The sequence below is a fragment of the Parasteatoda tepidariorum genome, chromosome 12 (assembly GCF_982258835.1).
Source record: "Parasteatoda tepidariorum strain Cologne lab strain chromosome 12, Ptep-v5.0, whole genome shotgun sequence".
Classification (NCBI taxonomy): domain Eukaryota; kingdom Metazoa; phylum Arthropoda; class Arachnida; order Araneae; family Theridiidae; genus Parasteatoda; species Parasteatoda tepidariorum.
In genome coordinates, this window is record NC_141766.1 from 1,198,803 (window position 1) to 1,215,552 (window position 16,750).

At 29.3% G+C, this 16,750-nt stretch overlaps 2 protein-coding genes and 1 long non-coding RNA gene across 5 annotated transcripts in view; 2 read left to right on the forward strand and 1 right to left on the reverse strand.

The window, feature by feature from the left end:
* The window catches only part of LOC107439801 (adiponectin receptor protein), a 73,627-nt gene that overhangs the window by 54,799 nt on the left and 2,078 nt on the right, over positions 1 to 16,750 (reverse strand). For 2 of the 3 annotated variants that reach the window (XM_016052506.4, XM_016052508.5), the window contains exons 2-3: positions 6,363 to 6,409; positions 2,782 to 2,971 (exon numbers count right to left, since the gene is read on the reverse strand). In XM_016052506.4, coding sequence (XP_015907992.1) covers positions 2,782 to 2,970 — 189 coding nt within the window. In that variant the 5' untranslated portion in view covers position 2,971; positions 6,363 to 6,409. The remainder of the gene's footprint in view (positions 1 to 2,781; positions 2,972 to 6,362; positions 6,410 to 16,750) is intronic. The other variant, XM_043054720.3, reaches the window with a different exon arrangement.
* Positions 301 to 1,000, forward strand: LOC147800886 (uncharacterized). Its single transcript, XM_087155849.1, has one exon. The coding sequence runs from the start codon at positions 446 to 448 to the stop codon at positions 998 to 1,000; it is 555 nt and encodes a 184-aa protein (XP_087011975.1). The 5' UTR covers positions 301 to 445.
* On the forward strand, positions 13,031 to 15,201 carry LOC147800887 (uncharacterized). The gene is made up of 2 exons (XR_015430762.1): positions 13,031 to 13,266; positions 14,921 to 15,201. It is a non-coding gene; the product is annotated as an uncharacterized LOC147800887 (long non-coding RNA).

A 16,750-nucleotide genomic window follows, 5' to 3' on the forward strand; every position in this document is an offset into this window, starting at 1 on the left:
AAAATACAGAAAATATAGGAAAAAATAGGAAATATAGCAATTTTTCCAGATTAATAGGAAAAATAGGAAATATAGGAGCGCTGCGAGGCCTGCTTATGCTATAGTGTCTGATGATTTATCACATAACAAAAATTCTGTAAAAATTTTCAATGAAGAAATTGTGGCCCATTTAAAAGAAATTAAATGTGATATGATAAAAAAAGTGCACTATTGGTCTGATGGGGCTGAAAGCCAATTCAAAAACAGATTCATGTTTTCCAATTTAGTTTGTCACAAAGATGATGTTAAAATAGAAGCAGATTGGTCATTTTTTGAAACGGCACACGGAAAAGGTACTGTAGATGGCGTAGGGGGATCTGTAAAGAATAAGGTCTAGCGAGCAGTACTACAAGGTAAAGAAGTTGTTGTTGATGCAAAGTCCTTTTACGAGGTTGCTTCTAGAATTATGGATGGTAAAATCAAACTAATTTTTATAAGCAAAAAACCTGTTGATCGTAAGGCAATGATGCTTACAGACCGTTTCAGTCAATGTAAATCAATAGCAAATACAAGAGGTTTGCATTTCATTCGCCCTATATCATCCAACTCAGTAGAATATTCTATAAATTCTCCTTTTTCAAGTGCACAAACTATGTACCAGGCAACATTATTTCCTGAATCAAAATCAACGATTCCATCATCATCATCACTTCAGTTAGCTGCCACATCAAGAACAGAAAATAAATTAGAAGGGCCGTGGATTGCTGTACTGTTTGACGATAACTGGTGGCCTGGCCTAGTTATTTCAATTGATAAACACACTATGACACTAAACCACCATTTCAAGCCTGTAGCAACTAATAAATTCAAGTATTCGGAGAAACCAATATTTGAAACCATTTCAATTAATACATATTTATCTTCTTTACCAGGTGACCCAGCACCTGATCCATCTGCACACTATTTTTTATATGATTCTAAGGTTGCATTGCATGTCAAAAATATAATCAATAAATTATAAAGCAAAATTGCATTGCAATTTGTCTAATAAATTTATTTATTTAATTATTAATAAAAATTAAATAAAATATGTAAAATTTTTACTTAATAAATATTTAAGCTGTACATATGAAAAATAATATGCATAAATTTCAAATAACAGTAATTCTAACAAATAGAGATGTAAACTTTTCGTCATGTCTGCAACGTCATGTCCGCACCACTTATATTTTAAATTATGTAAATTTTCATTAAATCATTTTAAATTCTGAAAAAAAATTTTAATTTCCTTTATATCTACATATATTTTAACCTTTTCATGCCAAATGTGTTTACTTATTTTGTAAAATTCACAGAAGTTGAGGTATATATTGAAGACTAGTGAAAAATAAAGTTTTTCTGCGTCATGTCTGCAACACTTCAATTTTTTTTATTAAAATACTTTAATTCAAATTTTATCCAAAAATCTTCTTTATTTAAGAAAGAACAATATATAAAGCTCTTGAAAAAAAAATTCACTAATTCACTAAACTAATAAAATTCACTAAAAAAATTCACTTCAAAATTCAAATATGAAGTATCGAACTTTGAAAACGTCATGTCCGCAACGTACACAATACTGTGAATCACTCATATGTCTTTTTTTTTTTAATTCTAATATTATGGGCAATATTCTCGCATTTTGTAAAAAGTTAACACGCTAATTATTTCCTTTTTCGCAATTTGTAATTCATCATCACATTAAAAAAAACGTCAAATCTGTAGCAGTAACTACCGAGAAAAAAAAGATCGATGACAAAATCACGGGAATAGGACTCTTCAAAAAGGGGTTACTAAATGCATGTTTTAATTTTGAGATTCAGTTGTTGTAATTAGTAATATCGTATTAGAAATATCGGATTTTAAAAGCTATGTTGAAATCAGTAGTAATAACTGCATCAAAAAATTGAAAGAAAATTTCCATGAAAAAAAAAACCCCAAATTTTTTACTTTATTATTCTCAAATGAGAAAAGAAAAATCATAAGCATTTTTTTCCCTTTACAATGCGCGAAAAAGGCATCTTTTGAATATAATTCAGAAGAAAAGATAAAATCTTTCAAAAATTTCTACAGAAAAGAAAATCAAAATTTTTTAATTCTCAAAGGAAAAATCTTTCTGCAGGAACTCTGTAGCATTCTGCAACAATGTCGCCACGGGGATTTTGACAATATAGGCAATGGTTATGCCTATATTGTCTAGCATATGCATGGCCTAAGAAATTTCCCAAACTTATTAATGTAAGTCTTCAGGCAGAAAAGGTTGAAGACCTCGAATTTAAGTAATTGTCATTATATTTATTTGAATAATATTTTTGTTTACATAATTATAAATATTTTTTAAAATGTAAAACAAAGACATAATCTATGAGCCTAATTGGAATTTCACACTGGAATTTCAAAGTGTAGAAAAATTGTCCCTGACTGTAAGTTTAAATGTTTATTTTCAATGAATATTAACCCCAATTTTTAATTACCTTTTGAGTGCCTTTTTATCTAAGATATACCACTATACATGTAAGAAATAAAAATTAATGTGAATAACAACCCAAAGAATCTTTAATGCATAAACAAAATAGTCAGCACAAATATTTTAAAAACATATTGCGCCTTCACTGTTTATTATGGGTGAAAAAGCAGTAAAGTCATAAATAGTTGAATAACTTTACTGTTTTTATTTGTGCTCAGTATGATGCTCTCTATATTGCCAGCAGCTCATTGCTTTGCAATATATTTTTGTTCAATTTTTTAAAATTGAGTACTTACTAAATTTTTACTCAACAGCCTTTCTTGCAATACTTTAGGAAACAATCGCTTCCTAACATTAATTTCTTCATCTGCTTCCAAAAATTCAGAAGAATCAGAAAAGGATAGATCATCAAAAATTTCACTATTAAGAGGATCGGGAAGAGAAACATCAGGAGGTGGCAGTATCTCATCAGGTGAAATATCCATGCTATAAAGTAAAGAAAATTTTAGGAGTCTGTATCACAGAGTTAAAAAAAAAAATTTTTAAATAAAAAATTCTTCTACCATAGTTTTCACACGAAAATAAATGAAAAAGTGATTTCTCAAAATTAGTGATATTTAAGGATTGAAAAACTAAGTCACAATATATTGTGTCAGAGCACTAATATATACAACTATAGCTCACTATTCTCATACATCTTTTTAATTCACTTAGTAATTTTATAATTTAACTACTAGCAAGTTCAACTGTGTTTTTTATCATCATCAACTGTGAGAGAAAAAGATAAGTTTCATGTCCAAATATCATTGAAAAATTCCACAACTTACAAGAAAAAAATAAGCAAAACTAAAAATGGAAGGAAAAATTATTTTTGTACAAACAGATCTTATCTTAAATATTTTATTGAGTTCTTAAGTTGGTAAGATAATTTTGAATCACCCAGTCTAAAATGAAGGAGTTATAATTTAATGAGTAAAAATCAAAAATTAAAATCCAAAGAACATAAAATAATTTTTTTTTAAAGATATTGTCACATTAAGAGTGAATGCTTGTTATCCAATAGAAAGTCAAAATAATAGTCCCTTCTAGTTGGGAGAAATGTAATAGATATATGCATATTTAAATTTGATACTGGCTATCGTATCTACGAAATAAGAAAAAAAAATTTCTCCAAGACACCAGAATTAGAAATTTTTAAAAATCTAATTGGGCAATTCCATGGAAAGTAGGACATAGTGGAAGAATTTTTTTCTAAATTAAATTGATCTATTCTTTATAATTTTTAGTTATAAGCAGATTTTGTTGATTTAAATCAGCTTGATTTAAATCAACTGATTTTTTTAATATATATATTGATTTAAAAAGTTAAAAAACAGTGTTTCAAATTATTGATAATTTTATTATTTATTTTCTTAGTTTTAAAATTTATTTCAAATAAATTGCTGTATTAGTTTTAAAATTTATTATTGCTGCATTAATTAATTTTAGTTAACGAAATTACTTTCTTGGTATGTGTTAAATTCCAACACATTTGAAATGACATTTTTAAAAATCTTTTGATTCTTGAGATTGAAAGCACAGATTAAAGTAAACATTTAAGGATTTTTTTCTTATAATATGTTAACAGTATCTTTGACATTATCAGTTTTCTATAAAGAAATTTTGTGAAAAAAAATTTCAATGAGTACATAGATTTTTTTTTAGTTCAGCTAAACTTATCCATTTTGATATAGGATTAAAAATGAATATTTTAATATAAAAATATATAGATTAAAAATTGATTTATTTTTTGATGAATGACTACATTTATAAACACAATCTGTTACATTTATTTTGTCATTTTAAAAATCAAGAGGGAAAAAAAAAGAAATCAGTTTTTATTTAAATTATGGTTTGGTAATTGAAATTTTGTTTTAATAGTTAAAGTATTCTTTAAATTCTCTATTTCATCTAGTCTTTAAATTTCAATCATGCATTTGTTTCAAAATGGTTGCTATGCATTCAAAGCTATGTATGTATTATAATGAAAAATTTTTTTAGGTAGTTAAGAGTTTCCAAAATATTCCTATAATATAGTTTTAATATTAATTTAATTTTGATTAAACATTTATTAAGTTTTTTAGTCATAAATCAAGGCTCTTACAGTGTATTTGAATTTAAAAAAATCCGATTTAAATAAAATTTTAAAAAATCAGATTTTTATAAAAAAAATCACGAACCCTGGTTATAAGTACTAAGAAAACTAAACTGGACATTTTTGGTATTTGTCTAATTTTTGGGGGAAATTGTCTATAAAATAAAATTTTTATAACAAAAATATATGACTTTCAATGTCAATTTCCAAATTCATAGAGTAATTTTGTTAGCTTTGTCGTCTTTATTTTTAGTTAACATTATAAAAAAGAAGAAAAAATATATGTGTTGTATTAGTGCCATAAAAAAACTAATTCAGCAGATCTACATATCAATTTAACATAACATAGGCTATAACTATTTTCATAGTTCCAATTTCTGCTTTTCTACACCGAACAGGATTATAATAGTGCAACCCATATTTTCTACATTTCAGAAATCCATAAATGCATATCTTTCAGTTTTTGTGATTACTTTAATGCATGTTATAGCACATTAGAAATCAGGTGCAAAATATGGTGGAAAAACAATATACAGAACCACATGGAATGAATAGAATCTGCATGAACAAAGCATGTGAAAAAATAAGGTTCTGAAATGTACATGTCATTATAAAATCGAATTAAAAACAGGATTTGAAAAACCGTGTAGGTCTCCATTGTGATAACTACTTAAATTACAATAAATAAAACAAATGTGGAATATGAAGAGGTGGGAATTTAACATGCTAAAAAGTTTATGCTAAAATGAAAACATGCACTTCATATTAATAATGTATATTAACAATTGAATTCTAAAAATCATGAAGAAGTCTGCAGCAATAACTGCTGTGAAACAATAGACATATCTTGTTAAATACAATGGAATCAGCAGAGTGAAACAAATGTATTAAAAATATAATACCATAGAAACTTTGAAATTTGTGTCATAATAAAATTGAAATAAATTAACATTTTTAAAAATTGTGAAGAAATCTATAGTAATAACTGCCAAAACACAAGACCACTTAAAATACAAGGAATTGCTGCTAATTGAACAGGTGAAAAAGTGATTTCACATCACATACGCAAGATTTGAAATTCCCGCATTGTAATAAGAGCATATTAAAAAATAACTGGACTTTATTAACAGTGTTCAAATTGGCAGAAATAATTGCTAATAAAAAGCTTGAAAATTGAATTTAAAATAGACTCAATGCAATTCAGAATTTGTGTGCAATATAGTACAGTACAGAACCCGTTATCCGGAAATCAGAAAACCGGAGCGAAATTCGATAAATTATCCCGCCATTTTAAAAAAAAAAATTTTTTTTCCTCATAAGATTTTAGGATTTTTCTTTCTTTTTTGAAAGATGTTTACCTTACCATCATTTTGTAAATAATCATTAGTGTATTACTCCATTGTTTTTTCTTCTTTTTAAGATTATTGCCAAAAAAATTTTTTTTAGTTGGGTTTAACAATAAAAAAAAACTGCTTTTTGTAGTGATTCAGAAAACCGGAAAAATCAGTTATCCGGAATAGCGATAGTCCCGATCGTTCCGGATAATCGGTTCCCTACTGTATTAAAAAATAAAGATGTTATAAACCATGTGTATTTACAACAGAATTTGTGCATGTGCAAATAACACCACACTCCATTCAATTTTACTTAAACCAAATTTAAAACAATCAGGAAAACAAATATATCACACTGATTTAATTATTCTTAAAGAGGAAAAAAACTAAAAACAAAGAACATACAAACCTGCAATCTATTATAGAAACTAATGAATTGACTTTCAAGTTTTCTTCCTAAAAATAAATTAATAACACTTTTAAAATATAAGAAAAATAAAACTTATAATAGAGGTCTTTTTAAGGGGCTTAAACCAAAAAAAGCTATGATTTTTTTTCTCTCCAGCCTAATTGAATTCGACTACTTTGTCATCACTTTCATCCTCTGTTATTCCATCTTGGAGACTTCTTTTGTCTCAGTCTTTCCCTCAGTTTTGTTTTAGCAGGAGTGCTGAAAATTCTCAAAGGTCTGCAATTCAAAAACTCTCTCTTTTAAACTTTATTTTCCAAAAATATTTTGAAAACCATGAAAACGAAGAACGAGAAACCATGAAAACCTGGGCGAGCCCATTGTCATAGATGGAGGGTGGTCATGATGTAATGGCTCTTCGTTGTGTATATATATATATATATATATATATATATATATATATATATATATATATATATATATATATATATATATATATATATATATATATATATATATATATATATATATATATATCAGTGTTTTCATCATAGAAAAAAATGGGTGAGAGTTTCTTACCCTTTCTTAAAAATTCGGTGAGATTTCAAAAAGTTAAGTGAGATTTCTAAAAATTAAGAAAACACAAATAGACTTGAGAAAAAAATAATTTCTTCAGTTATAATACATTTTTAAAGCATTTAATATTTTTGCTGCATCATCATTATGATTTTTGCTGCCTCATCATAGAAGATTTTGCCTTTACAAGGTATTTGTCCATCTTATATTAGTGCATAAAAAATTTGAACGTCTTAAATGAAGAAACCTTACCCACGGTAAACATGTGATTGAAGAGAAATGTGTTCTGGAAGGGGTTCCGTGGTTCGGAGGGGTAGTGTTCTGTTGTTTGAAAAGGTTCTGAACAATACTGGTAAATAGGGAAGATAGATAATGGGGCAATATGAAAATAATGAAAGATCCAGGAAGAAAAGTGAAACAGATTTTATTCTAAATGGCGTAATGCGAGAAATTCTCGAATTTTGAAATTGATTTATAGAGTGAGCGAATTTCTCATGGTAATAATTTTTTAATGTGAGAAAAGAAAAAAATATGCGAGATTCTCGCACTGTAATGAAAACACTTTGTATATATACATATATAATATGTATAAGCAATGATATCCAAAAATTTGAAATAAAAAGTGTGATTTTTAAACTTTTAAACCATGTGATTATAAATCACGATGATTAATTTTAAAATTGTATGAATATGAATCACATAAATTTGAATTGCATGCATGATTTTAAAATCATGTGAATAAAGTATTACAATATTCGATCTTAAATTGAGAGAATATGAATCCCGATGTGTGGCTTTTAAATCACATGAATATGAAACTCTATATCGAATTTTAAAAAATGCGAAAATACAAATCATGATGCATAATTCTTAGATCGTGTGAATACGATTTTCAATGTCTAATTTTTAAATCACGAATAAATACGAAAATCGATGTTTGATATTACAACTGCATAAAAGAATTGTAATGTTGCTACAACTCTCTTTCCTTTTTATGAGTATCAGTCATCCTATTTCTGCCCAAACTGACTGTTTGAGATAGCCTCTCTATGAATAAAATAAGCAGTTTTGGTCTGCCAATTTTTGGGTAAGGAGAGAAAACCTGAGAAGAGGGGTAGGGCGGAGGTGAAGAAGAGAGGTCAAAGACCTGGTGAGCTGAGTGGAAGGTGATTAGAAAAAGATGTTTTTGATTGAAATTCTGAAGCAAAATATACAGTCCTGCAACAGGACTGAACAAGTGATATACTATATATCCAGAGAACAATAACCTGATACCTACACATAGTTTATCATCTCCTTAAGATTCCAAACCAAGTCTAGCACATGTGCAAGATAAGTGACTTTAAATTCAATTGACTCTAGCTGCGTAATTCCTTTTCCTTAAAATGTTCTCCAAATCTGTTTGTCACATGTTGATTTAGTTTAGTATAATTTGTTATGACCTTATTTTATTATGCTACATGGTCAAATTTATTTTAATGAGTAAATCTTGATAATTGAGTTAATCATCATTAAAATTGCTTAAGTAAATTATCTCCCCTGTGATCATTATTTCTAGACAGATATTTTTATCTTACTTTATTTGTATGTGTTGGTGATGAATTGGGATAGGCCTTAGTTGTAAAATGCATTAGTACTAAATTTGGCAATTATCCCACTATACTTTACCCAAATTGTCACCACATGTATTTTGGTGCCGTGACCAGGCTAGCAAGTTCTGGCAATTATTTGTGGAAAATATAATTTCCAAGTTTGTAGATTAATATATTTAAATATTATTTCCACATTCATTTGGCTATTGAGGGAATAGTAAGTTTATCACCAAATTTATGGACCATGTGGTAAATATTTGTTAAACCCAATTCAGTGCACACATATACTTTAACTTAACAGTGTCATAAGATGGTTCTATTATCTATTTTAAAGCAAAAAAAAAAAAAAAAATGGCTGAGGTTTAAAGTCTCCATTTTTGTTGTCTCTTCAATGACGAAAATTATAATGATTTTTTTGAATCCTTGGAAACCACAGCAAAATTAGCTGAATGGTCAAAAGAACAACTAATGGTTATAACAAAATTAAAAATGGAAGGAGCAGTTAGGAAGCTTTACAATAACTCTTTAGCGGGGAAAGCTATGGATTATGAATCTCTGAAGAAAGGAATTAAAAGCTATTTTATTCCTAATACATCTTTTGCTCAAAAGTTTGCTGCTTTCTCCACACAGCTGAGCAGAAGACAAGTGAAACAGCTAGGGATTTTGCTATGCAGATTGAGGGATTAGCAAAATTGGCCACATTTTTTAAAGAAAAGGTAAAATTGTCGCAATATATTAATGGCTTAAAGCCAGCTCTGAAAGCACAAGTGATTCACGTAAATCCCCTATCATTTGACGAAGCTATTGAAATTTCAAGTAGAGTAGAAACCTCATTACAAACTTTAAATTCAAGCGTACATGCTCTTAACCAACACCTACTAGAAGGTCAAGGTCTACTGGCTGAGCGATTTCAACCCTGTGACGTCATGATCAGGAGGTAGTAACTGTAGGCGGGAAGCTCCTCGGTAAGAACGCCATTCGTGGACGTAAACACCATTACAATGAATGTTGTCAACTAATATATTTAAGGTTTGATTAAAGAGATATCGAAGTAAGTAAAAGATACTATTTTTATTTTACTTAAGTGTTATGTTTGATTTCAATAGGTTTTTCTCTAATATGTTGTAAATTCAGATTGAAAGCACATATTTTATTTAACTTTAATTCAGGGATGAGAGTAGTCAGAAAGTAAAAAAGAGGAAATCCAAAAAAAAAAAAAAAAAAAAAAAGAAAAGAAAAAAAAAAAATATATATATATATATATATATATATATATATATATATATATATAAACAAAAATTTGACAAAAAAGTGCGATTTTTAAACTTGTAAACCATGTGAATATAAATCCCGATATGAGACTTTTAAATCACGTAAATATGAAACTCTACATCGAATTTAAAAAATGCGAAAATACAAATCATGATTTTTTAATTTTTTGATCACGATGCATAATTTTTAAATCGCGCGATATTACAACCACAAAAACGAATCATGATATTGGATTTTAAGCTCACGTGAATACGAATTGCTACATAGGGCTTTAAAAGCTCGTAATTACAAATCGCGATATTGATTTTTTAAATCTCGTAAGTAAGAATCGCACTGTACAATATTTAAATCGCCTGAATAAGAATCGCAACGTTCAACTTTTAAATCAGGTAAATACGAAAATCGAGATTTGATAATAAAATCGAGATTTTAAAAATGCATAAATACAAAACACGATATTGGATTTTTAAATGTCGTAAATAAGAATCATAATATACGATATTTAAATAGCGTAAATAAGAATCGCAATGTGCAACTTTTAAATCAGGTAAATACGAAAATCGATTATTGATATTAAAATCGCGTGAATAAAAATCGACATCTGAATTACGAAAATACGAGCTATCCAGCCGACGGATAAAAAATACGGAAAATCTTATTTTCTGTGCTTGAAATCGGAGAAAATAGCTAAAATAAGTAAAAATGCGGAAGGGTTAGCAGCTAGGGCGTAGATTGAATTTTCTGTTTATCTTTGAAAATCGTAAATAAATATAATTATTTTACTTCAATGACTGAATTTAAAAAAAACGGGATATTTATTTAAAAAAAACGTAACTTTTAGAGAATCGGAGTTTTTGATAAAAAGGCTGAAATTCGAGAGACAAAAAAAATCTCATCCCTGTATAAAGGTCAACCAGTTTTATCCCAAGGAAATGATTTTTAGAGAAACTTCAGAGGGAGGAAAAGGGACTTCAACAATTTCCCTCCGCGGAAAATTAAATTCCTCATAAAACATTTTAACTTGGGCAAAAAAAAATTTCAGCGGAAATTAGCGGGAAAAATGGAAAAACCTGAAAAAAAGCGGAAATCCGCGAATCCGCGGAAGAATCTCATCCCTGTTTAATTGCTATTATGTTCTGTCACATTATTTGAGTCTTTAATGTGTTTATATGTGTTATCTGATCTAATTCCATTTGAATTATGAAATAACTTAATTAGTATTCAAATATAAAATTACAAAAGCATTCAATTGCATTTTTTATTCATAATTCATGAGATAAAACATCTAGAAATGAAACTAAGAGATTGAAATGGGCATAGAAATTGTTAGTACAGTGCAGAACCTCTTATTCGTAAATCAGAAAACCGGAAAACCAGATAAACGGAATGAAATTTGGAACCGGAAATTAATTTTCTTCCATTAAAAAAATTTTTTTTTTCTTGCAAGATTTTGAGCCCATTTTGTTATTTAGAGCGTACGGCGTATCGAGTTGACGAAAGAACTGATTTAGAGGACGGATCAAAAGCCGTTTGTAGACGAATCTCACGTAAGCATAAATAGCTTATATATGTTATTAATGTTAATAATAACATATATAAGCCTGTATATAATTTTTATTTCAAAATTTCTTTCCTTATTTAAACTTAAGTGTATTATTATTTATCATTTTTTATTATTTCTAAAACTATTTCAAAATAATTTTTTAGTTTTGCTTTATAAACATTAAAAAAACGGCATTTTGTAGCGATTCAGAAAACCGGAAAAATCAGTTATCCGGAATCGCGATGGTCCCGATCGTTCCGGATAAATGGTTCTCTACTGTACAATTATTTATTGTGCTTCTGCTCAAGATTTTAAATAGCCTTAGAATTGTGATATATCTTAATTTATAAAATATACATTGCAATATATCGGTTAAAATATGTTTGAATTATACATTTATATTAAAATATATTAGTTTTAGTAATTTGCCTCCCTCAAGTCCTGTTGGCTGCCTCATCGTGGCGATAGGGTGACCCTGAGTGAAACGGGCGATGGGCGTCTGGAGTTTTACTCCTGGAAGGGTCACCCATGGCGAGAAGGCCGTTCCATTACACTCAGCTAAAGTCAACAGGCGAAGGAGCCAAGTCAGACTTCTGCCAGCATGGTGCTCCAGTCATAGGACTTCAGAAGCTGCATTATTACCTCAACCATGAAATTCATGTCTTGTTCTAACTCTCATACTGCCTCGACCGTCGCGCAGGATAAAAAGGATCGCGTTTGTGGCTTTGGAAGCGGACCACGCTCGAAAAATATACTACCTTACTCAAGTACTTCTAATGGAACTTTGAAAATCCTTCAATGTAACATCAATGGGATCTCAACCGCAGCCTCAAGAGTCAAACTAGACCAGGTGTTGGAACTTGCAAACACCCATTGATTGTTGTTTCTTACAGATTGTTTACAGATTACAGATTGTTGCCCTCCAAGAAACCAAATTAAATAAAAATGTGTCACTTAAAGTAAAGGGATACATACCCTCCAACTGCTACGGAATTTCCGTAGTTTCAGAAATCTTCTTTTCAGACGGTAGCAAAATTAATGTCTTAATATTTAAAAAAAATTAATTTTAGCGTAACTTGTCCACTATTACTTATAAAAGTGCAGGCCATATGGCTAGATTCTTAAGTTCTGAAAAAAGTTTTATGGGAGATCCATTTACTTTAAAAATTTCTACTTTGGTTCGCTACCACTAGAAAGAATTATTTTCAAAATCCTCATAAGTTGGAGGGTATGCGGATATAACATCTTCCGTTGTGATAGACAAGGTAATGGAGGTAGCCTTACGTTTCTCATCAGAGACATTAATTATAGGAGCTTAGACACCAATATAGCTCATTGGGATCAAATTCTGACCTTGAGACACGGGGAATCCAGGTAGCCTGGAGAGGTAAGTTGCTTAACATTATCAATCTTTATCATCCACCAAATAACAAAGATCTTCCAACTAATTTCTGCGATGGCTTTGTTGAAAACACTATTTTCATAGGGGACCTTAACGCAAAGCACCCAATTTGGGGTTGCTCAGATCAAAATCAGAGAGGTAATGACCTCCTAAACTTACTGGATGATAACGGCTTTACTTTACTCAATGATGGCGCCGCAACGCACTTCTCTTACAGTTACAACACTTCCGAGGCACTTGATATCGCCTTAGTTACCCCTGATATTTCTCCTGGCTGCAAATGGTCAGTGCTGGAGAACATTGGTAGTGGCCACCTACCTATTCTGATTGAATTCTGCAAGCGACAATGACTACAAAAAACAAGCAGAAGGTATTGGAATTTCAAAAAAGCTGATTGGAGCAGTTACACTACAATGCTAGATAATGAAACAACTACACCGCTTAAAGAGGATATAAATTGCAATTGGAAATCTTTCAAATATGCCATATTACAGACAGCTCGAAGGACAATTCCAAGAGGTAATGTGAAGAATTATATTCCATTTTTCAATCATAATTCCCCTCAGTTAAAACCGCTGTTGGACAAGAGCAGGGTTGGGTTTTTGACGTCAAAAAGTGGTTTTTGACATGTCAAGGGTATAATACTGGTTTAAACCGTCAAAAACTGAAGTTTGCCAAGAAAATATATAAACTTCAAAACTAGCAACAGTTGCCATGCATTATATTGAAATTTAATTATACTATAGATAATCAGCAGGTTTTAAAATATTTTTTAATTAAAATTAAGGTAAAATAACAGATTTAAAATCTCAGAAATTTATATTCAAATGCAGAAAAATTTTGCACAAAATTTTTTTAAGTATTTATATTTTGAAATAAAAAAAATTTTTTTGATACTTAAGAAAATTAAAAGTTTTTACTATGCATTTTTGACATATAAGGAACATATAACTAATATTTATAAGGAACTTACAAGTTATGTTGTATAAATACAAACTTGATACAAGTGTATAAAAAAATTTTTTAATGTTATACCGCATATCTTTATTATCCAGTATGTTAATTTGAATTTAAAAGTAGTTATATTTGTGAATAATGTTAAATATAATTCATACTGTTTATTATATTTATTTATACTTATTACACATATCACACTTTACCTCTTAATTTTTTTTTCTCCACTTGTATTAAGAATACAAATAATGCATATCTTGAAAGCAAGAAGTAATTATTCAACAGCTGAATATTTAGATATTCAACAAAACTATATAGTATTCAGCAAAATGAAATTCACAAGTATTTGGATAAACTAAATTTTCAGCATAGTAAATGAATAGGCTGAATATACTGTAAATCGACACTAACTACTCTGTGTATTTAACAGAAAGCACTTAAATTTGTATAGTCTTATGTTAAAAAGATTATTAAGAAGATTTAAAAGAATATTAAAAAGATTTTTCTTTAAAAGATGTCTAATGTACAAAACTGCTAATGTTTATCTTTAAAAATGTCTAATTTTTAGTATAATCTATACTATACACTAAATTTGGTTATAAATAAATTTCTTAATAATATCACTGCAGATTTTCAATAACACATGAAAATGAATACATAATATTACAAAAGATGTGAGCTTTCAAAAGTACAAGATTTCGGTTACTATTCAAAATATAAGTGTTTCTTCAAAATTTTAAATTTATTTTTTCTAGAACATATTTAGAAACACTATCCTTTATAAAAAATATATAAATTTTATGTATTAATTAAATGTCACATATGAATATAGGTTTTTGACAGTGAGGTTTTTGATGTGACGGTTTATACCATGGTTTAAACCGTCAAAAACTGTCACATGTCAAAAACCTGCCAACCCTGCAAAAGGGTTACTAATTGTGCGTTTTCATTTCGAGATTCAGTTTTTGTATTAAATAATATTAAATTTAAAATATCGGATTTTAAAACTATGTGGAAATCAATAGTAATAACCGCATTAAAAAGTTACAACGAAAGTTTCTGCACAAAAGCAAACCAAATTCTTTACTTCATTAATCTTTGTTTTTCAGTGTTCTCAAATGAGAATGGAAAAAGCATTTTTTCCGACTCAGATGGGAATTAAATTTCACAGTATTAATTAATTTCAGATGTATTAATTAAATTTCACATATGAATATAGGTTTTGTGACATTTTTGACAGTGAGGTTTTTGATGGGACGGTTTAAACCGTCAAAAACTGTCACATGTCAAAAACCTGCCAACCCTGGACAAGAGGAATCAACTGATCACAGAGCTAACCAACTCTACTAATGTCCATTCTAGAATTGAGCTAAACAGGGTCAATGCAGACATCAGAAGATCTTACGCTGAAAACAAAAGATTGAAATGGTTGGAACTTTGCTCCAAGCTAGACTCGAAATCATCTGACACTAAACTTTGGAAACTTGTTAAGAGCCTCAATAAGAAACAACAACAACGTGACGTAGTTTGAATTTTCTGTCTATCTTTGGAAATCTCAAATAAATATAATTATTTTATTTCAACGACTGAATTTTCAGATAAAAGCGGAATATTTATTAAAAAAACAAAAATGCAACTTTTAGAGAATCTGATTTTTGGATAATGTTACGGTGGTTTAAAGACACAAACTACTACTTATCATTTTAACCAGTGATCGTTTATTTTATGCATATCTTGTCGAATTAATTTACATACTTCAACTATTTAAAATACTCAAATTAATAATACTTTAATCAATAACAAATTAAAACAACAAATTAAATTAATTTAAAATACTTTGATTAATAACAAACTAATTGGCATGGAGAGAACTTATCCATACTGATGTTCATTATACGAGGCCTGTCTAAAAAGTATCCGACCATTGGCCAGAAAAAATATTTAGAATACCTGACGGAGTTGGGACCCTAATCCCTTTCAAAGTAGGCCCCTTGTGCTTGCACACACTTAGCCCACTGATCCTTCCACTGCTGGAAACAAATCAGGAAGTCTTCTTTTGGAATGGTGTTCAGCACCTTACTTGGTGACCACCAGCCAGCGACTTGCACAAGCGAACGCGGTTGCATTCAAGCATGTGCATTAAGGTTCCTCCTTCCACCGTGCACCGCCTTAGAATCACTACTTTGAGCGGGAAAAATTAAGGTCGGATACTTTTTAGACAGGCCTCGTAAAAGCTGGTGAGCCTCTTAATGACTCGGTTCTACTCTCTCATTTGATGTCTTTTTTTTTATCTTTTATAATATATTTTTTGTTCGATAAAAATATTACTAAATTCTGGAAAGGTCACATAAGAGACCAAACTTGAACTATAGACTTGCGATTAACCCTTTTCGACACGTATTTCTTAACTTTAATCAAGAGTGATTATTTGTATTTGCTAAGGTTCTATGTACTAATGGAAGTTTCCACAGTATTTTAAATATAATCAATTATTTTGCAATTTACGATAAATGTATTTTAAATGTTTTACTGTGATTCTGAATTAAGTGACGATAAGCGTCACAATAGAAAGCTGAAATTAGAGAGACAAAAGCGGAAAAATCTCATCCCTGTTTCTTTCCAATACTTGGTAGCTTCTGTATAATTGTAAAACAGCTTTCATCGATAAATATTCTTTGCAGTTTAAAGTTGAATATTTCTTTTTGGTTGTATTCTTCGAAACTTTTGTTCCAGCAGAAAGCAAATTAAATTGCCAATTTTCAAGTTCCTATTTTTATACTATAGCACATGTTTGATGTAGTTCCCAAATGCTCTAATTCAGATGTCACACAATAAATTAAGAAACTAATCAGCAGCAATCAATAGAGGAGTCCAGTGTTTTCACTACAGCGCGAGAATCTCGCATATTTGTTTCTTTTCCCGCATTAAAAAATGATTACCGAGAGAAATTCGCGAATTCCTCGCATTTTGGAAAAAGCTTCGAATTACGCCATTTATAGTAAAATCCGTTTAACTTTTCTTCCTAGATCTTTCATTATTTTCAACATCT

Coding starts and splice junctions, on each gene's coding strand:
- LOC147800886 (XM_087155849.1), top strand. CDS start 446: ATGGATGGTAAAATCAAACTAATTTTTATAAGCAAAAAACCTGTTGAT.